Genomic DNA, 27,710 nt, shown 5'->3' on the forward strand with positions numbered 1-27,710 from the left:
CAATATGAGGAATAAAGGAGAGCGAGGAATCAAATATAAAGCCAAGACTACGAGCTTCCTTGACCGGAGTAAGTGTAACATTATTGACAGTAAGAGAGAATGAGAGATGAGGAGAAGGTTTAGGAGGAAAAACAAGCAATTCAGTCTTTGCCATGTTAAGTTTCAAACGATGATGAAGCAACAGGGCTAACATTGGATACTACCCCTAGTTTTGTCCAACTGCAGTGTAAGCACAGTTGTAGGAGCTTCCGTGTGAGAAGAGGGTGCGTGATCTCGCTCCAGATTGGTGAGGCCTCCATACCAGCCCCAACGAAGTTTTTAACTCCAAATTCTCCTTGTTGCAGGAAGAAGATGGACTGCGGATGAGAAAGGCACCCCAGACAAACCACCCAACTTTTGCTTCAGCAGGGATTGCGAAGGAGGAGGGTCTCAGCACCAGACTACTCGCACTGGTCGTTTTGTTCTTTATTGTTGGCGTAATTATAGGGAAAATAGCCTTGTAGAGGCAGCATGCCGAGGATTGTAAATTGGATTGACGGATCTGCCATATCATTGGATTAAATTTATTCATAACAAATGTTTAAAAAAAATGTATGACATCTCACAGGTCTTGCCTTTTAAATTTTTACCCCTGCACAAATATAACATTAACATAACATAATCTTCTAGAAAGTTTAAAATGTATGAGGAGTAAGCAGGAGGAGAGAGAAATTACCTTGTTTGTGAGCAATGAGGAAGAAATCATGTATGTAACACTAAAATGGTGCATTGTTTTAAAAAAAGTATCTTTAAACTTTTCTTGGACCTTAGTACCTATTAATGGACTTCTTTCCTTTGGTGGGGGGTGGAAAAACCCTTCCTCCATTGAAGGAGCTGACCCTTCTGGTTATTTAGAAGTTATCTTGGGCAGGCTAGAGCGGGGGTTTTCTGTAAAATATACTAACCCACCATTCCTTCCCATAAATTTAACAGTTCTGTCAAGTGGGTGCGACTCGGGTCTCAGAATCTCAGCAGTGTAACTCCCCAAGCTGCAGTTGACTTCACTCTGAATTATAGAAGCATGACCCTGCCTCTTTAGCCCCTGTGTCACCTGCAGGGGCTGTGCACCCCTGACGGTGGGGCTGTGGTAGATCAGAACTCCGAGAGCAAAGGTAAAAGGATTTGGAGCCACCAGAAGGGAGCCAGCAGCAGCACCAGGGCTACTGAACGGACAGTGTTTCTTGCAAGGGAGTAGCTAAAACCTTTTGGCATTTTGGGGCTGTGCTAGGACTGGGGAGGTCCTCTGCATGCTTTTTTGCTGCACCTAGTATGTGGTGAGGGGAATCTAGTTGCCCGTGGTGGTTTGGAAACACAGGGAGCCCACTTCCTAGCTCGTGTCAGTCAGTACGTTGCACCAAAGTGCTCCAAGTTGAACTGGGGGGTGATTCTCATTTCGCCAAGCTTTGTAGGAGAGGAGCATTGCATCGGGCCGTTGTGTAGAACACCCTAACCCTCCCCTTTTGCTCTCAGTCCAGTCAGATAGCTTCCTTCTGTCCCTATGTGTTCCAGTCTGGATGGCAATGTGTTAATGGGGACCATGCGTTTCTGCCTTCTTACCCAACACATCTTTTTTCCCACCCCCAATTGGTCATGTCCTCCAGTGACACTTGCACCCACAGCAAACTCTCAGCAGTTGCACCCACAGCAAACTCTCACAGGCTTAGGCGTACGCGGCATTGAGTGTGTGTGAGTGTGTGTGTGTGCACGCGCATGTTGTCTCTTGCATAACCTCATTTTCCCTCTTTAGCCATTACCTTCTTATGAAGCTTTTGCAGATCAGGTTTCTGTCCTGAACCAGATAAAAGGCAATCAGGGATTCAGTCTTCTGGACTTGAGGGGGGGGAAATGGGAGGTTTGTTTTGTGTGCGCATTAGTGTAGCACAGCTTAGTTCAGCCTGTGGTGTGTTCTCTGTCTCTCCTCTCAACAGCTAGAGAGGGAGAAGCTCCCTCTTCGCCCATTAGCTGCTTAGTGGTGACTTTTGAATAATAATTGCATCGAGAGAGGCGGTGTCACTTGGACTGCAACCCACGCTGAAAAAGAGGCAAGATTCCAGGGACACCTGCATGAAAGAACTTATGGGTGGAGCCCCCTGTTCTAGGCAACCTAGTTATCCTGTGTGTGGGAGGGGTAGATTCAGGCACACAGCATCAGGGTGCCTCACATTGGCTTTAGCTTAATTGATGTCAGGATAATTAAGCAGCAAAAAGCTTAAAGGAACTGAATGCAGCCCCCACTGCAAGATTGAAAGGTATCGCTGGACAGTCGTCACGTGCGTCCGGTTGCATGGAAGGAGGGGGTGTGCCTTGTTCTAAAAGGGGACCATTGCTGTTGGTTCATGTAGCTGAGTTAAACTCTTAATGCATATTTAACTTATTTAATGTATTTCATCTCATGTTTTCTTTTATTGTCATGGAAATTTGACTATTGCTATCAATGATTTAAAAAGAAAAGGAAAAGGCACCTGTTCAAAGCTGGTGGATAGAACTAAATTTTTCTTTTTATTGCTGTAGTGGTGATGGATTCTTCTGCCTCCTAATGCTTTGGGCACCACATAATTCTCAGTTTCGATCATCTAAACATTGGGGGAAACAGCGGTCAGGAAACTGTTTTTGTATATAAAATAAGTCTATGTAGGGGAAAAAATTAGTAGGAAATAGTTCTATGCTGTAAAAAAAAAAAGACCAATCCTGTTTGACTATGTAGCATCTTTAAAAAAAAATCAAATAAATCTACCCCCAAATTAATGAGTTTTCTCTGTGTTTTGATTACCTCTGGTTTGTGCTGCAGCTCTGTAAAAGGGAATTGTGATTAATAAGACATTAAGTTACCTAGTTGATTAATAATCCTAGCTTTATTTTATTCTCAAGTCCCAAGTGGGCAATTTCTGGACGTCGGGGAGGACTGCACCCACCCTGAATTTGCTGCTGCTATTTACCAGGGAAACAAGACACACAGGAGTGTGTATCTCATTTCCAAGGAGAATTTGAACATCTGGGTGTGTGATTCTGGTTCAAGGCAATTCGTGCGTTCCTTACGTGCCGCCTTCCCTATATAGCAGCTGCTGGAGAAACACGGTGGAGTGCAGAACCACAGAAATAGCCGTGGGCTGTGTGTTGCCCACCCGTGCTCTAACCCATGAGATGTAGTTACTTGAGAGTGTTGCCTTTTTGAAGAAGATACATGTTCAGATAAGCGGCCTGCTCATCCTTAAAAATGGAACTCTTGAGTAACTGGGATACTGCCACCTAAGCTTCCCTCTGCTGCACAGATCAGACAGGTTTAGCTGCCACCTGCACCCTTCGGTCCCCATCTCCTCTCTTGGGGGTTCACTATGCAATCCATTTTGCCATTTAAACATTAATAAGCCCATCCCACTGCATGAGGCCTTGGGGCATGAACAAGGGTCTGGGATGAACCCCACAGAAAGGTGCTGCCCATAGCACACTTCTAACCTTTAAACGGCAGCTGTGTGGCTGCAGGTGCAGAATGGTGGAAACCAAACTAATAAACGTATTACACCAATACAGATTTTGGAACTTTTCTGCTGTGTTTCTCCCCCTCCCCCTTCTGTATTTGGAGGTAGATATCTACACAGGCTAATATCGAAATTCCACTGGTGAATTTCCTTTAGAAGCAAGGACTATTACCCTAAATTGGGTAGACAGACTTCAAGCTTGCAGGATTATCTGTTTTTCACTTGAAGCCCCCAGATCCAGCAATCATAATCAAGTGCAAAATTGTGGGGTAGCAGATCATGGACTTTAAGGAATAGGATGCCTTTTTGCTCCTACTGCCAGGCCTGTATTTAGTTCTCTCACACTAAAATCCACTGTTGGGTTTCATTTCAGCAGCCTAATTTGTTTTGTTTTGGAGGGTGGGGGTGGGGAGGAGGTAACATTATTGTTGCGAACTGGGAGTCAGAACCCCTTGCTGATCTACCAAAAGTCACCCAGGGCTCCACAGGTAGATCCTGATCTACGTTCTCCTTACCCCCTGCCTTAATAAATCGTATAGGCTGCAATCCTGAAGCGGTCACACAATCTTACTGCAAATATAGAAATTACGTATATGTAACTACATATTTGCGGTCTCCAGACCCTAGGAATTGGAAGACGTCCTATAGGCCTCCAATCTCTTTCCCTTTAATTTTGAATTTTTATTCATGATTTGGGGTCAGTGTTCTTTTTTCCTATTGAACTAACATGAGAGTTAAATCATTTGATTTCTACTCTCCCCCGCCCCATTTTAATATGGCCAGGTTTCTTAATGAAAATGATTTCCAAAATTAAATGAAAACTATATTTGGTTCCCTTCACCCTTGCCACCTTTATTTTTTAGTTAAATCCTACTTCTACATTTTTTTAAAAAAACCACCAAGATTTTTATAGTTCTCTCTGGAATAGGTTGCTCTGTTTCATAACACCAAGACTTATAAGAGGGTGTTTATAGCATTTTCTATTTAATGAGTATTCTGTTCTTTGGATTTTATTTTCCTAAGTAGGATTGCCTACCCCAAGGACTGGTTTATGCTTCAAGCTGCTGTGCCATTTATTTATTTCAGAAACGAAAATTGAAGAAGCTAAAAAGAACGTGTGCATTTATTTTAGGGAGAATAAATAGCAAGAACTCATTACATGCACCTGGAGTCTGTTTACAGACTGAACACACATGGTACCAAATTGTTTTAATCCTTATAGACATTGGGATGAGATCCTCTAGGGTCTAAATTTTAAAGGAGCAAGTACATGACCACGTGGAAGTAGTCTGAACGGTTGGATCAGAACCTGAAGCTCAGGAAATAGAGCCAAGAAAAACGGAACTCCCCAAACACTCCAGCAGCAATAGCAGAAAGCCATGCTGGTTCTGCAACCATGCTTGTTGACTACATGGCAGAGAAGTCTAGATTGTTTGTGTTTCATCTCCAAAATAAATGCCATGTGGCTATGCCATGTGAACCTGTCCTGAACCTTCCCATGCTGGGAGATAGGTACAGTCTGGAAAAATGCTTCACCATGTTCAGCTCTCTCCACCCTCAGTCTAAAACTCCAATCAAACCTGCACAAGTTTATTTTCCAGGGCAATTCTTGAACTCTTGTCTAAAACTTTTACTCTTCTTTACCAGCCCTGCTACTTGAGATATTTTCAGTAGAAGATGGTAAGGATCAAAGCTGGAATCTTCTGTATTTGACTTCAATTACTTGAACAGGAGCTTTTCTAGCCATACTAAAACATGCACTGGTGTCATAGAAAAATGTGAAGTGCAGGCGCTCATCATGACAGTCTCCGCAGCCACGATGCCGTTCAGGCAGTTGTATCGTTTCATACCCAGAAACCAGTTCTAGCAGTTCTCACCGTGAGCAGGCTGAACTCCTAACTGCCCATTCAAGACATAGGGCCCATCTACACCAAGCAGGATATATTCCACTATGAAAGTGGAATATAAAAGGCAGGAGCCAACTGCTTTATAGTTGTACTGAAGTGCACTGACAACTGTTGGGGCCCATGACACATCTACACCAAGCAGGATATAACACTATGAAAGTGGTATGAAAACGGTCAATGGGCCCCAACAGTTGTCAGGGCACTTAAATACCGCTATAAAGTAGTAGTGTGGCTCCTGCCTTTATATACCACTTTCATAGTGGAATATCCTGCTTGGTGTAGCTGAGCCCCAAGACACCCACAGAATTCTTTGCATTGCAACAAAGAACAATACATTGCCACTAGGAAAATTCGTGCCAGCTACTCTGAGGACTACAGCTAAGATCAGAGGAACAGGGAAATCTAAGAGCATCACAGATGTTGGCATCCCTGCTAATAAAACCAAGCCGGTGCAGCTTCCCTGGCCCCAGTACACCACTGGTCCCAAATGCCAGACAAATGAGTGTTGGATGATGCAGAAATTTAAAATCCTGCCCCATCACTGACCAGCAAAAGGAAAGAATGGAGGTAGTTTTTGTAATTATGCCAGTGTCTATAAAAAAAGTAGCCATTTTTAGAAGATGAGCAGCTGTTTTATGTACATGACTTTAAAAAAAACTTTCCTGTGTAAAAAATAGCATGCTGAAATACAATCTGCATTTAAAAATTGTACATTAACATAAGCATTACATCTGAACCTGTTGCCCCCTGGTATGTCTATTAAAAAAAGCCCATCAATTTATCTACATATTAGCCGCAATCTTGTAAATATACCATGTAAATTGTGGGAATTGCATAGCTGCTTATTAAAAAAAATAACACTTTTGAGCAGTTTAGAGAGGACTAGACTTTCCAAGGCGATCTCAATAATGTAGGAAACTGCCTTCCTTTATGGCGAAAAAGGAGACTGTGGCTTTTATAGCATACTATCCCACATACGTTATCCTGAGTTATTTTAGATGATCAGGGTACAGACTTAAATTTCCTGATGTGATTTTTATCCTTTTCTGCAATAAGGAGTTGCACATCATACAAGGCGCGAGTGCTGCTACTTATACTGGAATTCTACAGCTCCAAAGAATAGCTGCTAAATTGACATTTTGATCAGACACTGTGAAATCACTGGAGCTTTCTGCCTGTTGCCAGAAGCTGTGTATTTCAGAGTTAACTCAATTGAATGTCGCTTTGTTGACTGGTTAAGAAAGACGAATGATGCCAGAAAACTCATAATGGTGTGTGTGGGGGGGGGGGGTTGATGGTGCAGTGGGAGATGGCTGGAGGATGCTTTAAACAAGTGCCCTTCTGATCATTTTATTTGTTTACCAATAGAGGCCTTCTTTCCCTCACAGGTACTAGAGTGATCAAGTGTGGGATGAATCAGGACCAAAGCACATATTTTAACTTGCAGCACTATCCGTTCTAAGCATGCTTGTCCTCCCAACTTTTTATCAGACCAGCAGCACAAGGGAAAGGGAAGTTTAAGTCTTTTATCCTGCCCTAGAATTCCCCAAATCCCATGTATGGCTAGCAATTGAAAGAGAGAGAAAAAAGGTCCCATTGATGCCAATGGGAACTTTTCCCTACTTATTTAGAGCATGAGGGGGATGGTTGTGAGATCATAATATGGACAGAAAGCTTAAACCTCCCCTCCAAACGAACTGCAGTTCTCATTTTAAAATAAATTAAAAAGCCAAAGATCCCTGCAAGCAATACATATACACCAATGTGCTGTTAGTCCTTAGATTTCATATGCATACAAGGCTAACATTGAAGCCTGTGCAATTTGTGGCCTTCATCCATGAACTGTGGCCTGCTTGACAATCCCGCAGTTTTGTTTGTTCTGGGTAAACAACAAATGTGGTATGAGTCTCAGTGGCCTGTCAACACAGCCCACGGAGCTTCCACTGCCTGGCTTAAACCATGACGAATTTTTAAAATGGTTATCTTCAGTTCGCTCGCTTTTTCTTTCTCGGCTGTCGCCTTTCTAGGCCTCGTGCTGAGGACTACTTTTATTTTAAACATCCGTGTTCTTAAAATCCTTAAAATCACCAAGGGCTGGTCAAATGAACAACTCAACAAGGTTTTGAGTGGTAGGGGGCATTGTGTGTTCAGTCTACAAAGCCACACTGATCTCCAGCTTACTGGAGTAAACCATCTGCTCTAACACTCTGTTTCCCTGCTGCCTGCCTCAGCCCCCCACCCCGGCCATAGGATAAGGATTTTAATATACGTGTATATTTCCACCCATGGGGCATATTCTATGGAAGGTAGATTCCCAAGCTCTCTAATTCCAACATTTCTTTTTTTTAAAAAAAACAGTTGTTAGTTACATATTGTAAACAACAATCTATTTCTGTAAGACTCATTCCAGAGTGACTGTTGTGTGTGTTAAGTACAATTTAAGCCACCTGATGACTTTTACCTCAGAAACAAAAAAAAACAGCAATTCGAGTGTACCTGTCCACACTTAGGCACGTATGTGAGGGCTTTGCCCATCAAGAAAAGATAGTGTACGTATTTGTATGGTATAAAACAAGACTGTTTCCAAAATGGGCTCATTTTGGTGTGGATACACGACTGTCTTCACGCTAAGGCTGTCTGGATTCTCCGTTTTAGTCCCATCTGAGAAGCTGTACAATGAGACACGCTAGCACAGACACCCGAGGCAGCGTTTTCAGTGCTCCGCTGTTAATGTCATCTCCTAATCTTCCCAGGTAACTGGGCTGGAGGTGTCTGGCCGAGGCTCCTGAGGGCATCCCACACTGGATGAGAGCAGACTGGTATGAAGTGGGCCTCTTGCTGGGAGTGCTGGGGCTTGACCCGTCCGTCGGTCTTTCGCCGATGAAGAGCAGGCTGCGGTCTTTGGCGTCCCCTTCGATTCTGAAGAGTTCGTACTCCGTATGGGGGAGCCTGATCCCCAGAGCCGCGCAGCCGTTTGTGTGGGTCACGTCCAGTTCCTGCCCGACCCTCCAAGAGGCGGCCTCCCCGCAGCTTCCAAAGTCAGAGGAGTTTAGCATCGCCACCGTCGCCTGATCCATGGCGGTCACACGAGCGTGAGTCACCTTGAAGACCAGCTCAGTGCCTCCCCTCACGATGAGGGACGGGGCCCCCTGCGTGTAGTGACCCGAGGCGTACACGGTGAAGGTGGGCTGTTCGCAGAGAGGGTCGGAGTAGTGGTGGTAGTAGCCTTCCCAGCTGCGGTTGTTGCCGTGGAAGGTGAAGTACCTCGTGAGGAAAAGCACCGCCGGGCGGACCTCGCACCGAGAGCTGACCCAGCGGCCGCTTAGCCGCATGGGGAGCTCAGGCCTGACTGGCAATATGGGTGGGTGATGTTCATCAGCTCTGTAAATAATCCCACAGGCAGGGCAAGGGTGGATGTGATGCTGTTGGAAGGAAGAAGGCACATGCTCAGCAACGCTTTCATTACACATTTACTAAGCACCGTATTTTTCATCAAGAGAAGCCACGTTCTGCAATGAGGAGCATGTTGCTGAAGAAAGGAGCTATCTTCCATAATAGTAGGGGGGAAATACGGGGGAAAACATCCACAAAGAGATAAACATGCCCAGTTCTATCTATCAGCCTGCTTTCTATAGTACACATAACACTTTTAAGATTTGATTTCTCACACCCCAGAAGCAAACCATGATGTGTAGAAACTTGCTAAAAAGAAAGCTAGCTGAGGCTCTTGGGATTCAAGATGATGCAATGGACTACATGCTACAGGCCTTGTGCTTCCTTTGACCAAAATGCCGCACTGTTCCAATCTTCTGCCCGAAGATATGTTCCTGCCACTTTTACGTGAAATTCTGAAAGTTTCAGTAGTTGGAAGTTAAATGGGTGTGAGTCGATTGGGGGGGGGGGGAGAGATTTGTGGTATCTAAAACATAGAATCATAGAATAGTGGAAGGGCCCTACAAGGCTATCGAATCCAACCCCCTACTCATTGTAGGAATCTACCTTAAAGTATCCCTGACAGATGGCTGCCCAGCTGCCTCTTCAAGGCCTCTAGGGTGGGGGAGCCCATGACCTCCCTAGGTAATTGGTTCCATTGCCGTACTGCTCTAACAGTTGGGAAGTTTTTCCTGATTTCCAGCCGGAATCGGGCTTCCTGTAACTCGAGCCCATTATTCCAGGTCTGTCACTCTGGGGGGATCGAGAAGAGATCCTGGCCCTCCTCTGTGTGACAACTTTTCAAGTATTTGAAGAGTGCTATCATGTCTCCCCTCAATCTTCTCTTCTCCAGACTAAACATGCCCAGTTCTTTCAGCCTCTCCTCATAGGGCTTTGTTAAACGTATGTCTTCCAGTGGGCAGGGAGATGGAACTTTTGAAGTCTGCTTCATGATATGTGGAAGCCACCCTATAAAAGTAATTTCCTCTCTACCCCACTGTGAGGAGCTAGTTTCACTTGATGTGAAAGAAATGCACATGTTTTCATCTGACACACACAGGGGGAATGTAACTGATCACGTATTTAAATAAGTCGCCTAAAAGGTTTCTGGTCAGCGTTAAAAAAAAGTTATTCCTGCACTAATTATACAAATGGGCCACATACAATTTACAGTGAACTGTATCTGTTTTCATAAGCCAGAGCTGTTACATATGGTTGATTTTGAGTGACTCCAGCAGTGTTTGCATGGGAATAAGATTTAAATAACTCTGTAGTTAGCAGTACGGCAAGCAATTTACATGTACGCTGAAGTCTGCAGTAATTCATCCATTTTCGACTCTCCTTACCGCAACTGTCACTCCAAGGAGTGCTGATGGTATACAGCGCATTCTAGCTAGATATCCCCAGCAGTTGCTGAAATATGTACATTCTTTTAAAGCAGGAAATACTTTAATAATAAGAGATAATTTCCCAGGAGCGGTTTCTCCTTAAAACAGATACAGATTTGGGGGAAATCAAAGCGGTTATTTTGTACAGAAGAGGTTTTATTTGTGTGGGGGATGGAATAGCAGTGGAGAAAAAAACCTCTACTGCTAATCGCTGGCTGTGGAGTAGCCGAACTGACTTTAATGACTCACCTCCAGGCTATAGTTTTGCTGCATTTCTGTTGGCTGCCAGAGATGTGGCCAGGTTTGAGGGGGGCTCAGGCAAGGTGCTTTGGGGGTGGGTGGGATGCCCTGGGGGGGGGCAGCCAAGGAGGGCAACATTGCACGGAAGGACTTTTCGTTAGCAGTGAAGTGGCAGGAGGAGGCACTGGGACCATTTGGGATGGTTTGAGGACCCATCCCAAATGGCAGGGCCCGAGCCTGCACCCCGGGGTCCAGCCCTAACGATGCCACTGGGGAGCATTAGAAATGTATGAAATGGGGTACTATAGGCTATGTACTGAATTAGGGTGACTATATGAAAAGGTGGACAGGGCTCCTGTATCTTTAACAGTTGCACTGAAAGGGGAATTTCAACAGGTGTCATTTGTATGCCTGCAGCACCTGGTGAAATTCCCTCTTCATCACAACAGTTAAAGCTGCAGGAGCTATACTAGTGTGACCAAATACAAAAGAGGGCAGGACTCCTGTATCTTAAACTATAGTGATGAAGAGGGAATTTCACCTGGAGCTGCAGGCATACAAATGACACCTGCTGAAATTCCCCTTTCAACGCAACTGTTAAAGACAGAGGAGCCCTGTCCTCCTTTCCATAGGGGTCACCCTAAGGGTGTCTTCAAAAGGGCCTCTCCTGCTGCTCCTAATAACTGAACAGGTTCATACTCAGATAAGCATTCCTCTCAATACCCATGCCCTAAGAGCTGAGATGCTTTGAGATCCTGCAAGCGGGAGCCCCCCTGCTTCTTCTGAGAGGGGGGAGGGATGCAGCCTGTCAGCTCCTGAGCAGAGAAGCCTCGAAGATCCAACACGCAAACGTCATGCTTTGGCCTCATTTCAGGAAGAACTGCTTTGGCGCAAAGGGACGGCTTCCATCTATCATGGGGGCCCTGACAGACACACAGCTATGAAAGCTTGATTAGCTGGAAGGAGGTGCTAACTTCCTTTGCATGTATATATTCTGAATCCATTTTCCATCAATAAACTGCCATCTTTTTGCACAAGTGGCTTGTTTCATCTTGATAACCAAAAGAACCTGATTGATAACTTGGCAGAACCAGAACGCAACTCCAAACCAGCCTTACCTGGAGCTGCCAGGATTTGAACCTGCAGCCTTTTGCAGGCAAAAGGATGTGCTCTACCTCTGAGCTATGGCCCTTCCCCAGAGGTTGGTGTAGGGTAACCATATGGAAAGGAGGACAGGGCTCCTGTATCTTTAACAGCTGTATTGAAAAGGGAATCTCAGCAGGTGTCATTTGTATGCATGCAGCACCTGGTGAAATTCCCTCTTCATCACAACAGTTAAAGCTACAGGACCCCCACCCTCTTTTGTATCTGGTCACTCTAGTATAGCTCCTGCAGCTTTAACTGTGGTGATGAAGAGGGAATTTTGCCAGGTGCTGCATGCATTCAAATGACACCTGCTGAAATTCCTCTTTCTGTTAAAGATACAGGAGCCCTGTCCTCCTTTCCATATGGTCACCCTAGGATGGTGGCAACTCCTCATCGCCAAACATTTCTCTCACCTAAATGAAGCTCTTTCAAAGGATCCAAATGACAGCGCCTAATTCTCCCCAGGCGGTGACATCATCCACTGGTAACAAGCCACGTAGAACTGTTAGCTGATTAATTGCAGTGTTGTAGTGAAGTCACTGTATTTCAGCACACCTCAGCTTGGTTTTAAATTAATTTTAGAAAGCATTCATGTTTACCATCTGGTTTAGCTCATACATATACAGTTTTGGCCTAAGATAACTCAGGCTTTAATGCCAATCCGAGCATATTCCTCAGAAGGTGTTTTTTTTTGGTATTCTTTCGTTTCCTTTCTAGAATCCCAGTTATTGCATTATTGTATTGATGGGGAGGGGAACCTAGTTTTTCTCCCCCCTCCCCACACCCCATTCCATTCTGCTCCCCATCTGGTAACGGTCATGAGCATTTTTCTACGACGGTTAGTAGTCCTATCTAGCAGTTCAATCACAGTTCTAAATTGATTAGTTATGATTTTGATAAAAACACACTCTGTGAAAGAAACCAAGCTCCTGACAAAAAGCGAAAAAGAAACCGAGGCCAGCTGCATAATCACATTTCGGCTGCACTGGAAGTTGGGTTTCTGTATATCCCAGGCCTGCTGCCGATAATTACATTCAGGGCTATTTCCTCTGGTAATAGCATTCTGCTGAGGGATAATGGTTTATTGGATTTTCCTCCCTGCTCCTCTTTTTATGTATCTATGAACTTCAGAAGGACCCACAAGAATAGAGGCTATAAGGTAATAACCGTGGCCGTTTCCCACTTCAGATGTATTTTTGTTGTTACGGTTTAGTTACACCAAACTTTTCTGCTATACTCCGATGGAACATCACTCTGCCGGCACACTTGTACGCAGCTTGCTGGAGTGGGCAGACATGGAATAACGGGCTCAAGTTAAAGGAAGCCAGATTCCGGCTGGACATCAGGAAAAACTTCCTGATTGTTAGAGCAGTACGAAAATGGAATCAGTTACCTAGGGAGGTTGTGGGCTCTCCCACAGTAGAGGCCTTCAAGAGGCAGCTGGACAACCATCTGTCAGGGATGCTTTAGGGTGGATTCCTGCATTGAGCAGGGGGTTGGACTCGATGGCCTTGTAGGCCCCTTCCAACTCTGCTATTCTATGATTCTATGACTTATACACCAATAATATTTTCTTTTGGAAAGAGAGACTTACCAAATGGGTTTTGCTTCCAGCCCATTCTGTCTAACAGCAACGTTTTAGGTTGGGGGGAAATTCTGCCCCCATCCAATGGAAGAAAGGCCCATCTATAAAACTGCTCCTGGCCTACTTTTCTGTCTTTCATCTGACTCTACAAGTTAACTGTGTTAGGATGCATCTGTACAGCGCCTTGGCAGAAAGCGCTTGCATCGTACACACCTCTTCCCCCCTGGAATCCAAATAGGTTTCTGGCTTCAAAATGCAATCATCCTTCAGCTAGAATTAATTTCCCTTTCTTTTTTACCAATTCATAATAATCATGTGATGCTGCCTTGTCAGGACTGTACCACTTCAGACTGCAGATAGCAGAGTGCCTGTTTCACTTCTCTCTATCTAGAAAACTAGGCTCAATCAGAAATGAAACTGCTTACTGCATTCCAAAGTAACAGAGCCCCAAGGGCGGAAAGATATTGTTATTCTGAGTGGGTAGATCAGTGTGACTGGATTCAGACGACACGATAACCCACAATGGGTTAAATAACCTATAGTGAATTATTTATCTCATTGTGGGTTCTGCATAGGTTGGGAATTTTTTAACCCAAAATGGATTATTTGCCCGAAATAACCCATTCTGATAACTCCCTGTCTGTAATAGGGGTTATTTAAATTACTGTGGGTTAAATTACTGTCATCTGTTGGGCATCGTGGGTTAATTTGCTCACCCAGAGAATCGCACAGCAAAACAGTATCATATAGCTGCTGCCGCTCTATAAACCTTTAAAGGTTTGCAGGATCAGTACCACACTTAATAGGAAACCTCCCCTAGTTGGGAGGCAGCTGATCCACCTTCAAAATCCTGTGCAATTTCACCCAAAGGAGAGAAAATCCCAGGTGCACCAAATAGGGGGTGGCACAAATAAACCTTTGGAAAATAAGCAGAAACAGCAAACAATAATAATGCATTTCCTCTATAGCCTAAAGTGCACAATTGTGCAGGTGCGAGTTCAGGCAAATGAGAATTTGCACAAATTTGCAACTGTGCAATTTCAAATTTCTGCAAATTTGGACCAGCACAATTGTGCACTTTAAGCTATGGGGGAAATGCACGTTTTTGGCTGATTTTGCTTATTATTGCTTTTCCCCCCAAGGTTCAAGTGCCTTCCCAGTAAGGGAGGCTATGTATGAAATTTGGTCCCAATTCTGCAAAGCTTCAAGGTTTTATAGCCAGCACCCCCTTTTTAGTTCACTTGGGATTTTTGCTCTTTGGTGAGTAGTCACATAGGGTTCTGGTGTTTGTTCAGGTGTCTCCCAACTACAAACATCCAGTGCTTTAGACACAGTAACTTAAAAAGCAACTGACAGTAGCTTATTAGCCTGTTTGTGTGGCAGGGGATCAAGGACTTTTCCAAAAATAAGCTACTGTGTGTACCTTATTAACCCATGATGTCTGACCCCCGCCTTCTTGTAATTTGTGACAGAGCAAGGATTCTAACCTGGTGCTTTCTGGTCCAAATGCTCTCTTAACTGGCAGCAGTTTTCATCAAGCTGCTGTAAATGAACCACAAGCCCATATAAAGCGGTACTCTTACCATTGCATTCTGTAGGGGGCGTTGATATCCCGTCGGCCGATAATGGAGTCTTTCTGACCACTCAGTGTGGATGTCCCCGAGATACAGCTCCTCCACCTCCCTGCTCCCCTGGTTTTGCTGGAGGAGCATCGGCTGGTGGAACTTTTCCACTCGTACAAGGCTAAGTTCGTGCATGGCAAAGCCAAGGCCTGGGGTACAATCCTGTTCAGCTTTGGCACTCAGAAGCTCGTACAGAGCACCAGGAGCCCAAGTCCGCCCAGCTGGCAAGAACTCGCGGCAGTGGCCTCCTGAAGTCTGGTTGATGCGGACAACCGTTTCCCGCATGGCCCTCTGGCTGTGGAAGACGATGCCAACTTTGTGAAGGTGGTAATCTGCTTCCGTCGCACCCCGGGTGATCCAGGATGCTTGGCGGAGCCTGATTTTGCCTTTGATGACCAGGGAGTAGGTGGGGTCCTGGCAGGAAGGGTCGCGGTAGTAGAACTGATAGGCTTTGAAGAGGCGGTTGGCATAGAACATATATGACCGGGTAAGGAATTCGGGTCCTGGTCGAACCTCACACCTGAAGATGAGGGAAGTTTTTCTTACAACCATGGCACTTAGCAATGGGCTGGATCCAGATTTACCCTGGATGAATTGCACTGACAGAAGTCAACTTCCCCTCCCCCTGCTACCCACAGCAGCTCCTACACTCCACTGTAGAAAATGCTACAGAGCCTGGATTTGGATGACACACTGCGGCTCATTATAGGATATGAGTCACGGCATCCATGCACACCACAGTGAATATGCAGCCCCATGCTTAGGTCTTGTCATGTCACACAAGCTCAGCGAGCATGGGTTAAACAACTGTAAAACAGACCATAGGTTATGCAAGGGTTGTTTAACCTCATATAACCCACCTTTGCCCGGTTCACAGAACATGACAACTCCCAAGCATATTCAAAATGGTGGCCGCACATGCCTTGCAGCCTCACCATGGGTTAAATAACCCATGGTGGGCTGTTGTGTCATGCAAATAGTCCCAGTAGTCAGGTTACGTTGTTAAATGGGGCGAGGTGGGGGAGAGGTAACCCAAAACTGGGTGTAAGGACCTTCCAGGAGCCGAGCCCATCTACTTGAGGAAGTCTGATCCTGGATCTTACCCAATATCAATTTTATTTGTGCCAACACTACTATGTCGCTGAGTGCATGAGAAGAGCAACTTAAAGAGGACAGGAACTTCTATCAAATATTTCTTGGTTATTAGGAGAAAGTTTGAGACTCAAAATCAAATGGTTGGGGGGGAAAACTTTGGCATATGGTCAAAACAGACAGCTTTGACTCAAAATAGGAATGGCCTGCTATGACTGGGGAATTGGATCATGCCAAAAAATGGTTGAAATACGTGGCAGACTGGAAGGAAAGATGGTCATGTTACAAATATTTTCTATTTTGCAAAAGAAATTAAAAAATAGCGTCGGGGAAGGAGAGCTGTGGCGACTGCTGAATCTCTACTACATTCTATGCATTTTTTCTTACTGGCAAGTAGAATGTCTGTTTGCAGCTAGAGCAAAAAAGCATCCGTCTACTGAGTAAAGCTTTCCAATTCTGTGATTAAATAAATGAGGCAGAGCTGTACCTAATTTGATCTAATTAGTTTCATCTAAACATTTGAATTCCTTTAATTCTCAATGTTAACGGAAAGGCAGGGTGGAACCGTGTACATCAACGGTGGGCATCCAACAGGCCTGCGGGATAAATTTTGGCTTTTATTGGAACTCTTAAGATCCACCAACCAGAACCTGGTATAAAAGGCTGACACTTCGAATTAAAGCATTCTGAGCCCAGCAATTTGTTTTCAGTAACAGAACTGAATGGAATTCAGGCCTTCCAGATAAAAATCCTCTCATTATCAAGCTTTCTTTGCTTCGGCAGTCTAATTTAGAGGATGGGGGCTGCTGTAATTAAATAAATAGGAGTCAGAAATCCTTGCCAATCTACTGAAAATCTAGGGTGACCATATGAAAAGGAGAACAGGGTTCCTGTACCTTTAACAGTTGTATTGAAAAGGGAATTTCAGCAGGTGCCATTTGTACACATGCAGCACCTGGTGAAATTCCCTCTGCATCACAATAGTTAAAGCTGCAGGACCCCTGCCCTCTTTTGTATCTGGTCACTCTAGTATAGCTCCTGCACTTTAACTGTTGTGATGAAGAGGGAATTTCACCAGGTTCTCCTTATATACAAATGACACCTGCTGAAATTCCCTCTTCTATACAACTGTTAAAGATACAGGAGCCCTGTCCTCCTTTCTATATGGTCACCCTAGCAAATCAGTCAAAAAAGACTCAGATCCACCTCCTGCCCACACCTGCTCTATGTGTCTCCTCAGAAGTAAGTCCTACTGAGTTCAAGGAGTACTTACTCCCAAGTAAGCAGTTGTAGGGTTGTAGCCTTAAGATCCAATCCCTGCTTACTTGTGTACGCCATTTTTGTGGCCTTTAGGTCACATAGGTTTGTTGGAAGCTTGAAAAATGAACTAACCTCATGTGAGCTAAGCTAACCTAAACTTTTTGGAGTAAGGATGCAATATTGATTGGTTTAATATACATTTCTCTGACCCTCTTCCTCTAAGGAGTTTAGGATGCCTTTATTTATTTATTACATTTATATCTCACATTTTTTCCTCCAAGGAAGCCAAGGCGGCATACTTGATCCTTCTCATTTTATCCTCACAACAACAACCCTGTGAGGTAGGTTGGGCTGAGAGTCTGTGACTGGCCCAAAGTCACCCAGTGAGCTTCCATGGCCGAGTGGGGACTAGAAACCGGATCTCCCTACTCCCAATCCAACACTCAAACCACTACACTACACTGGCTCTCACTAGCCATGCATAATTCTTCCCAACCCCAGTCCGCCTCATTTTATCCGCACAACAATCCTGAGAGGCATGTTAGGTGAGAGAGAAAAAGTGTCTGCATCAAGGTCATCCAGTAAGCTACATGGCTGAGTCGGGATTTGAACCTTGATCTCCTCAGTCCTATTCAGACACTCTAACCACTGTGCCACATTGCTGGCGCACAGCGTTGGAACCAAAGTGCTGAACCAAAGCCAGTGTGGTGTAGTGGCTAAAGTGTTGGACTGGGAGTCAGGAGATCTGGGTTCTAGTCCCCACTCAGCCTTGGAAACCCACTGGGTGGCTTTGGGCCAGTCACACACTCTCAGTCCAACCCACCTCACAGGGTTGTTGTTGTGAGGATAAAATGGAGATGAGGTGGATTATGTACACCACCTTGGGTTCCTTGGAGGAAAAAAGGCGGGATATAAATGCAATAAATAAAATAAATTTGATCGAAATAAATTAATTGGGTTTAGTGTAGCATTAGATCTTTAGAGTTATCATTTTAACTTTTGTTGTTCACGTGCCTTGCTGAAATTTAATACCATTTGGGGAAGAGGTGGGACATGTCCCATTTTTCTCTTGCATTTAGCTATTATTGGCCAACGCAGCTTACACTCAACTATACAACAACCAGACAATGTATTTAATAAATGGTGGACTGTAATAAATAAGTAAGCTATGCAGGCCTGGGCTAGAATTATTAAGTTCTGGTGCTTGATGAGCTACCTAGACAATAAAATGTGACTGTATGCACATAGAGCAACTTTCCCTAACCTAACTTTCACCCTGTAAGGCTGATTTTCTATGTGAAGGAATTTATTGTTATTTTTCAGTAGGGAGGAGCATCCAATGATGTGGATGTCTAATGTGACACAGCTCAGACCCAGTTGTAAGCGCTAATCCTGAATAATCATAATCTGATCAACATTTTCGGATTCAAAGTGAGGGCTCCTATAGACTTGCTTCTGTAAGTAAAGCTTTAGGGATTCTGCAAAGAGAAACAAGAAGAGGTGACAACAGGACGGGTCACCATGAATCTCATGCAATGTGAATAGAAGAAAAGTTTGCAAATGACCATCTTCTAACCCAGAACTATACCTAAGTGTCTGGGATGATACCTTTAGAAATTTTGGGCAAAGTACAATTGCCAAAATCAGAGAAGCAATGTGGAGCTTGTATATTTTTCAACCACTGGAAATTGCATTCACTGGGCTTTCGGACTGGAACGAGCAACCCAAGAAAGAAACATTCCCCAACTATTAATCAAAACGACAATTAAATAACAGTTCATAATGGAAATGTCATGACCCCTTTCGTACAGCTACAACCTCCTTACCCGGTTGAAATCCAATGTCCTTCCAACCTGGGTGGTAGAAGAGCTGAAATTCTAGCGCCGTCCTGAAGGTGGCGCAATTGGTATTGGCACTGTGGCTCCCATCGAAGTTTTCCTGAGCCAAGCTGATCTCCTGGAGATATGGGGACATCCCATAGCTTCTGTCCAGATGTGTAAGCTTTAGAGAGAAATCAGGTGTTTTTAGAGCACAGCTGTAGAGGCTCTACAGCACAGCGGTTGAGATAATAAAAAGCAGCGGATTCATTCTAGCATTTGCAAAGAGGTATCCATCGTCTAGCTGGTCATATGGCTTGAAGTACTTTACAAGTTTATGGTCTTTGTCTTGGCAGAAGTAAAGGAAAACTTGTTATGCATTTCACTGTTATGCTCATTTTACAAAAGGAACCAGGAAGGTAAACAAAAATAACCTGCCTGCAACAGATTCTAGGACTAGCAATGTTTTAATGTTTTCAAGGAAATGCTAAAAAAACCGTTCCCAATTTAATCATATTTACAAAACTGCAAGTGGCACAGGCGAGGGAATGCCTCTTCTAAAATGGCACTTACTATAACACATGCGCAGATCATCTAAAAACAAAGGATGCATGCTTTTGTTACTTCTGGCCCTGTGTTTGCACTCATACACAAACGTAATTACATAAATTAATTGACTGAGATTACTTTAGTTGGGCAGCAGCTGCGTGATGTGTGTTTCAGGTCTGATTTGCACTTCAGGGAGACCTCTTCGTATGTAAGCTGAATTGAAGACTTAGCAAGTGGAAAGGCGGGAAATAAGTCTTTTAGACAAAACCAAACACTCTTATATGCTGCACTACACTCAGCCGCTCCGTTTTTCTTTTCTTTTTGAATGTCTAGCGAAGAGGCTCTAAATTAAATCTGCGAGCCTTCACTTTCAACAACCTAGCTTTAGGGTGGATTCCTGCATTGAGCAGGGGGTTGGACTCGATGGCCTTGTAGGCCCCTTCCAACTCTGCTATTCTATGATTTACAGGTCACAGTTTTGTAATGATCAGCAAAGGTAAATCCAGAAGAGCCTTAAGAAAACAAAATTGACTTTGGCTCCAATTTAAGATCACAGATCTGTCGCTGCTTCACTACCCATTGGCTAAACATTTCTATTTGAATAATCCTGGGTAGATCACGCAAGAGGACAAGGGAGGCATGTGAAGATCCCAAGGCGGGGCTGTGCAGGAAGAACCCAAATGGGCAACAGAGGAAACGGAAGCATATGAAGATTCAAAAGACCCCAAACTCCAAATTTAAATACCCCCAACTAGCCCTAAAATGCTTCTTTTACACTGCTCTGTTGGCACACGAACTGGATCTCTTTCAGAAAAGTACTATTCTATTTTTGAGATGTGCATCTATTTACATGTATACAAGTAGAAGCTGCAACAAAATGTTGCAGTGTTTGCTCGCCCGCTGTTAGGTCCTAACAGGAATGCTCCTGTTCAAAGTGCTCTCCTCTGGGATACTATAACCCAGCCTTCCCCAGGGTTGATGGGAATTGTAATCTAAAATATCTGGAGGGCACCAGGTTTGGGGAGGCCACTGTAAGCTGTAAGGAGCACAAACAGGCCAGTTTTCCTCTCCTGGGGCTCACAGAGCATGCTCAGTCCTTTTTAGGTTTCTGACCCCTTAGCCCTATGGATACAACAAGCATTTTAATGGATAAAGCTTTATGAGTTACACAGGTCTCTTCATCAGACAGAACAGAACTATTCAAAGCTCCATGCACACACAAGCACCAATTAAAAACACATCCAATAAGCAATCAATTTTGGTTTTAAAAAACTCTAGCGTACCCCATCTCTAGCCCCCACTAGCTCTGCCTCAAAATAATTCTTCTCTGCCTCCACAATTTACTGCTGAGGAGTAACAGCCAATGCGGGGAAATTGCAACATGGGAACATTAAAGCTTTCCTGTTGCCCTTTTACAAGGACAGTAATCTTGTCACTTACCTCATTTCCCGTAGCAGCGGATGTTATTGGCTTAGGCAATGGGAGAATATGTAGCCAAATCAAGCCTTTAACTGGGTTTTTAATATCACTCCTTTAAAAACGTGATCTGAAGTCAACGAGAGCTTACCAGTGGAAGAAACACAACTCTGATCTCCAACACCTTTCTCCAACTACCTTTTTTCCTGAACATTTCTGCAGACCTCTGACTCATGTCTTTAGTCATCGGAACTAAACCCCCTTGCTCTGTTTTATTTTCTAAAATTCTCAGAAGCAATGCAGCGAAATGGACAATAATAGGCTTGGGCCAGGAGACTGATATTCACATTTCCCTTCAATCATGAATTTTTCAGGGTGGTCTGGGCCACAGCGAGGGGGGGGGGTGTCGTAGGAATCTGTTTGGGGATGGAGCTTGACAAGTTTCCATTGGTTTGCCCTACCCCCACCCCGACTTGGTCTGCAGCGAGTCAGGTCATTTCTGAGATTTTCCATGGTGTTTTTTTAACTTGCGCAAATTACAGCTGAATTTTGTACAAATGTGTGTACTCTGCGTGAATTTCGGCCACAATATTGGGCGGTATAAAAATGTAATAAATAAATAAATAAATAAATTAGGCACATTTCAGTCACAATTTGCACGAATTTCTATTTGCGCAAATTACGGCTCACCACACACACAAAATGCAAGTAGTTCATGGAATTCAAGGGAAACGCTCAAGGTCCACAAATGCAAAGCAAATTGGACACATCACAGAACTCCATCGAGCCAAATGAGGGACGGATTTCCCAGCAACAGACATTCCCAGCCACAGTGTACAAGGCATTCTCTCCAAGCTTCAATTCTCCCATGTATAAAATGGAAATATCGATGACTGTATCCTTGAAGTCCCCCCGCGCTTCCAGGGAATTCCCTCTGCCAAATACCACCTGCTTCTCGGGAATCGTGCTAAATGGAATTTTGATTGTCATTTCCTGTTTCCAACTGAACGCGTGCAATCACTTCCAGGATGTGGCAATGGCCACCAATCTACACGGCTTTAAAGGAGGTTGGGGCACAATCCTATGCATGTTTACACAGAAAAAAGGCATACAACTCCCAGGATAAGATTAGTAATGGCTACTTACGACTTATTAATGGAAGATGAGGCTATTAAGGGCTACTAGTCCATGACGGCTATGTATTACCTCCAGGATAAGATGCAGAGTGGCCACATGTCCTCTTTTATAGAGAACAGTCCGCTATTTGAAAGGCTGTCCTGTCCAATTCTAGTTTAAAGAACCCATCAACAGTTGCCTATCTGGAATTAGCAACTGGACAGACGACTAAACAGGCAGACACGGAGGTCACTATGATGAGAAGTACTATATTTCTATTTAAATTGTATTTTTTTTTGTCTTTGCATATATACATATAAATTAGCATATGCAAATCTTGTGCAGATCTATATCCTCTGTTGACTTCTTCTTTGGCGATTTGTAAGTGGCCACCTAGAGCAGAAGCAGTCTCTGCATATCACTGGGGAGCAGAAGCAGGGGAAAGTTATTGCCCTCTTGTCCTGCTTGTGGCTTCCCAGAGGTCTCTGGGTAGCCACTGTAGCAATGGGGTGCTACCCCAGAGGGTCCTTTGGCCTAATCCCACAGGGCTCTTCTGGCACTCTTATGTCACTGTAGCTTTTTCTTACCTCTGTAATCTTGCCATCATGCTATAAGTGGGCAGGCTCTCTTGACCTCTGATGGTTCAAGTCTCAAAAGTAAAATTTCCTCCTTCCAGATAACCATGGTCATTCTACCCTTCTGACTTCTAAAAAAAAGTGTGGGGAGGGAGGCCTAAATATTGTAAGGAGCCTTGGACGAAAGAGACTGCACCACTCTGTAGAATATCTGATTGTATTCCTCCCCATCTGATAGGTCAGAGAAAGTTTCGCCTTACCACAACTGTGTTCCCATGCAGACATTTATTTTTCCCCACAGGAGTGACTGGCAAGGGGCTCTTGGCAAATGCCCTCTGGCGAGCCTCCTCTGGCACTGATGTCCCCCCCACCCTGGGTGGGCTTACATGCTGCTGGTAGTGGGCAGCAGCACTGGGATCTCCAGTGAGCAACTGCAAGCCACCCACCATTCAAAATATCCACTATGGCCCCGATGTACCACTCCAGGGCATTGTGGGGAATTTAGAAGGCAGACTCCACTAGAGGACACCATTTTAATTTCCCAGGGGCATTGTGGGAATTAATATTCTTGTGTGGCTCTTGGCTGCTGGACTCCCATGCAAGGGCCCCAAAGGTATTAGTTGTGAGCCCTGCTGGAGCACTGGGGGCCCAGCAGCTGCCTGGGCATGTTGGGTGCTGTTACTGGCCCAAAAGAGGCTACAAACCTAAACAAATGCATCCTTTTACTTATGAGTAAAATAGCGCTGAATGTGCAGCGTTAATGGACCAGAATCACTTACTGTTTACATCAGTATAAACATACTCGAATCAATGCAGTTATTCCAGATGTCTACTGATGATGGCTTAGCGCCCAAGTGTGTGTGCATGCTAACATATTTGAGCCAACGTGTGGCAATGCGCTTTGATTGAATCCTTATTATGTCTTCTTGGCAGATGCACCAAGTCTGCATTGTTTTACATCACAGACACTTTGGTAAGATAACTCACTGCGTTTTGACATATTAAAAATAGGAAAGAGGCTTTTTTTCTTCTTTTTGAATCAGAGATAAGACTTGGCAAAGAATAAAAAAGAGCATAACCACTAATATGCTTTTACTTCCATTGCACTGCATTTATGGCAGTGAAGCTTCCAAGACTGATTGGCTGAGGTGGTTGAGAATGTTCAATGAACATTCCAACTAGTCAGAGAACAAAGCTCCCAGAATGTCTGCAAGCCAGCTTCTTTGGGAGGGAAGGGGTGTCAGTTTGGCTGGGATTAAAACTTCAAGACGGGCCACAGGGTCAGAGGTAGATTTGTGGGGCAGGCCAAGGACTGAGACTGAAGCAGTAGGAAAAAGGGGCAGGGAGCCCAGAGGCAAAGTGGTTGCAGGAATGGACTGCGAAGGAGAAAGATAAGGAAAGGATAGGTGGAAGAGACAAAGGCTTGAGAAAATTGTGGAGGAGACCAAGTATTGATGAAAGAGGAGCTAATGAGTGTTGAAGGAAGGGTCAGGAAAGGGCTTCTGACTGGAAGGCCAGGGAGCAAAGTGTTTTGGGGTCAATAATTATCACATAGAAGGAGAATTATGTTCATTAGTTCCCCCCCCCCCCCAAACTGGATTTTCGTAACCTGGCAATCCTAACTGGAGGCAAAAAGGGCCAAGAAGCAGCTGAGGGGGAGGTTAAGCGATACATTTCACAGTGACTGCAACTAGGGATGGAGAAAAACGGAAATGGAACGTTGGAAAGAAACTCCTCCAAGCTCAGAAAATTGCTGTGCCATTAAGAGCTCAACCCAACTGTTCTCCAAATTTCACCTTGGCCTGCAATGGTACAATACCACGGTCCAACTCATACAATATCATCTTCCAATTTCTCTCCTCCCATCTTTTCCCAAACTTAACAAGCCAAAGAGGTGACGAGGCTATAGCCAAGGGTTTCTTCTAAGCTATTCCTTCTTCACCAACATGAACTCCAAGACTTTTTAATTTTATTTTTTTTAACTCCTGCTGACTCATTGGCTAGGAGGAATTAATGAAATGACAGTTCTCAGCTGTAAGCTATGGGATCTTTTACACTTTTCTTCACTCGGGAATGGAGGCTTCTGGGCCTGCTTGGGGCCTGCCTTGAGACTTCTGGGAAAGGTTACCTTTGTATTCCTCCTGTCACATTTACCAGAAAGAATAGCTTCCCAGGGGCAGCTAGGGTGGCCAAGTGTCCTACTTCACAGAGGACAGTCCTCTAATCCTTATTCCACGCAATGGTAAGTGGGAGGAAGGGGGGAGTTAGAATGTTTGAATGGCGTCATCTGATTGACTGGGTTTTTCTTAGTGATAGGACTGGCTTTTAGAGGGGTAGGATTAGTGAATTTGGAGTACAGATTTAGGGTGGTGGTTAGATTTCGCTGGGAGGTGGAGGGAGGTATATTAATTTTAACCTGTTGTTGTATTAATATATCTTTTTCCTTATAAGTAAAGTTTTAAATTTGGCTTTGTCATTTTAAACCATGCCATGCTCGGTCTTACTTGTTGCTATAGGTTTGTGATATACACACACACTCTCACACAAAAAAGTTTATAGCTCCCTCTTTAAAAAGAGAGCAGTGGCAGCGTAAAAGAGGTTGTTGACAGAGGGTGGTCCCCTATTTGAAGGCCTGTCCAGTCCAAATCCGGTTGAATTAAAGATTTGAGAACCCATAGGCTTGGAAGTTGCCCATCGACTATTAGCACATGGACTGAAGGTTGAAGTCACCTGGTCACCGGCTTCCCCACAAGGGTGAAACGTATCATATTTCTATTTAAATTATATCAATCCCTTCTGAATTTGCAGACATTAGCATACGAAAAAAATATGCAAATTTCTTTTTGGCAATGTGAAAGGGACCAGCTTACTGGTTGGCCACTGTGTAAACAGAATGCTGAACTAGATAGGCCTTTAGACTTCTTCAGTATGGCTCTTCTTATATTCTTTTTTTTTTTTTTTTTTTTTTTTAAATCTAAGGCCGTAGCTAGACCTAAGGTTTATCCCAGGATTGTCCTGGGGTCAAACCTGTTCATCTAAGTGCCACACAGGGCATCCAGCGCTCAGGCAGGAACGAACCCAGGATGATCCTGGGATAAACCTTAGGTCTAGCTACGGCCTAAGAGTTCTCAGATTTGGAGGCTCCAAGCATGCTCAAAAACTTTCATTTCAGCAAACTGGCAACTTAGGGAGAGCTTTAGTTAGGTTTAGTTTCCACCCTCCTTTCAAAGGATCGGGGAGGAGGGATAACTGACAGACAAGGGAAATGTCACATTAGAGGAATTCCCCTAGACTGTTTCTTCCCAGGCTATGAAGAATCCTCGGGAAAATCCAGTGCTTTGTCCAAGAATTCTCCCCAGAAGTCCCTGTTCGGAAAAGATAGTAGTTTGGTGTTAAGAACTTCAGAATTGCTATACTAGAAATCCAGGTAGACTTCCAGATTTCACCACATGAGGGCACATTCCGATGAAATAAAGGGCAAAAATGTCAGGTAAGGACTACATCAATGTGATTTAGGATCAATCCTATACTTCTGGAAGTAACCTCATTGAATTCAATAGAACCAGGCAATGTAGAGCACTGCTCTGTTAAGAAGCCAAAAGGAAAAAAAATGAATATGGCGAATGGGAAATGCGAGAGGTGAATGAATAAGGTCCTAATTGTGTCTCCTACGTTAAAAGCTCTTTAAACTGTGAGCTTCTGTAGAATTCTTCCTTTCTGTTCTTGCTGGAGCCAACTCTTGCCTTTCCTGAGATTCCTATCTATAACCATAGAGTTCCAGATAGCTTCGTAAGCACACAAAACATAAACTGCAACCAAACACCCCAAACATACCCATGAACAGGTTACAAAGTATGGTGTTTTTCTCTACCGTACCTTTTCAAATATTAACTAAAGGTTTCAATAAAATGCACCATCTCTTGTGAGTTATTCCTAAAGCAATGAAGCAAAACACAAGTCTATAAAATGGGATTTTAAATCAAGAAATAATCACTTTCAGAAACAAGGTTGGATCTAGGATCTGCCTTCCACAAGAGGAAGGAATTCTTCATCCTGATTTTTTTGGGGGGGGGTCTCTCTTTTACACACACACACACCACAGCTCAGCAGGGGCTCTTGACTCTTTCTGTAGCATTTTCAGGGGACTGGAGGGGCAAATATAGAGAACTGACTGTGCACTTGTGTATAGCACAAGAATTGGCTTCTTCTGGATCAGAACAAAGGCCACCATTCTGTCACATGCTGTTGGTCACAAGCAAGGTGTTCAGGCAATAGTTTGTCCCTAGTGTTTCTGGGCTCGATTCAAGGGGTGTGTGCTGGTTATTACCTTTCAGGCCCTAAATGTTTTGGGACCAGGTTATTTGAAAGATTGCCTCCTCCCCATCAATTATGGTCATCTCTGGAGGACCTGCTCTGTGTTCCACTGCCAAAGGAGATGCAGATAGTAGTAACATTATTATTATTATTATTTATTTATTTATTTATATAGCACCATCAATGTACATGGTGCTGTACAGAGTAAAACAGTAAATAGCGAGACCTTGCCGCATAGGCTTACATTCTAATAAAACCATAATAAAACAATAAAGAGGGGAAGAGAGAGCAAACAGGCACAGGGTAGGGTAAACAGGCACAGGGTAGGGTAAAACTAACAGTATAAAGTCAGAACAAAATCAAGTTTTAAAAGCTTTAAGAAAAAGAAAAGTTTTTAGCTGAGCTTTAAAAGCTGCGGTTGAACTTGTAGTTCTCAAATGTTCTGGAAGAGCGTTCCAGGCATAAGGGGCAGCAGAAGAAAATGGACGAAGCCGAGCAAGGGAAGTAGAGACCCTTGGGCAGGCGAGAAACATGGCATCAGAGGAGCGAAGAGCACGAGCGGGGCAATAGTGTGAGATCAGAGAGGAGAGATAGGAAGGAGCTAGACAGATAGGGCCTTCTCGGTGACAGCACCCTGATTGTGGAACTGCTTCCCAAAAGAGGTTCAACTGGCTCCTTCTCTGATGCTTTTAAACAGGCAATCAATTTTTTTTTTAACTTTGCATGATTTTATACA

General features: G+C 44.1%; 2 protein-coding genes across 2 annotated transcripts in view; one reads left to right on the forward strand and one right to left on the reverse strand.

Annotated features, from left to right (window-relative positions):
* Positions 1–2,784, forward strand: part of VAPB (VAMP associated protein B and C) — a 57,489-nt gene extending 54,705 nt beyond the window's left edge. The window contains exon 6 of the mRNA XM_063146761.1: positions 345–2,784. Coding sequence (XP_063002831.1) covers positions 345–503 — 159 coding nt within the window. The 3' untranslated portion in view covers positions 504–2,784. The remainder of the gene's footprint in view (positions 1–344) is intronic.
* A 4,287-nt stretch (positions 2,785–7,071) lies between these two features.
* Positions 7,072–27,710, reverse strand: part of APCDD1L (APC down-regulated 1 like) — a 44,372-nt gene continuing 23,733 nt past the window's right edge. Inside the window, exons 2-4 of the mRNA XM_063146637.1 lie at positions 19,014–19,188; positions 14,797–15,355; positions 7,072–8,844 (exon numbers count right to left, since the gene is read on the reverse strand). Of these exons, the coding sequence (XP_063002707.1) occupies positions 8,074–8,844; positions 14,797–15,355; positions 19,014–19,188 (1,505 nt within the window). The 3' untranslated portion in view covers positions 7,072–8,073. The remainder of the gene's footprint in view (positions 8,845–14,796; positions 15,356–19,013; positions 19,189–27,710) is intronic.

The sequence above is a fragment of the Elgaria multicarinata genome, chromosome 1, assembly GCF_023053635.1.
Source record: "Elgaria multicarinata webbii isolate HBS135686 ecotype San Diego chromosome 1, rElgMul1.1.pri, whole genome shotgun sequence".
NCBI classification, from domain to species: Eukaryota; Metazoa; Chordata; class Lepidosauria; order Squamata; family Anguidae; genus Elgaria; species Elgaria multicarinata.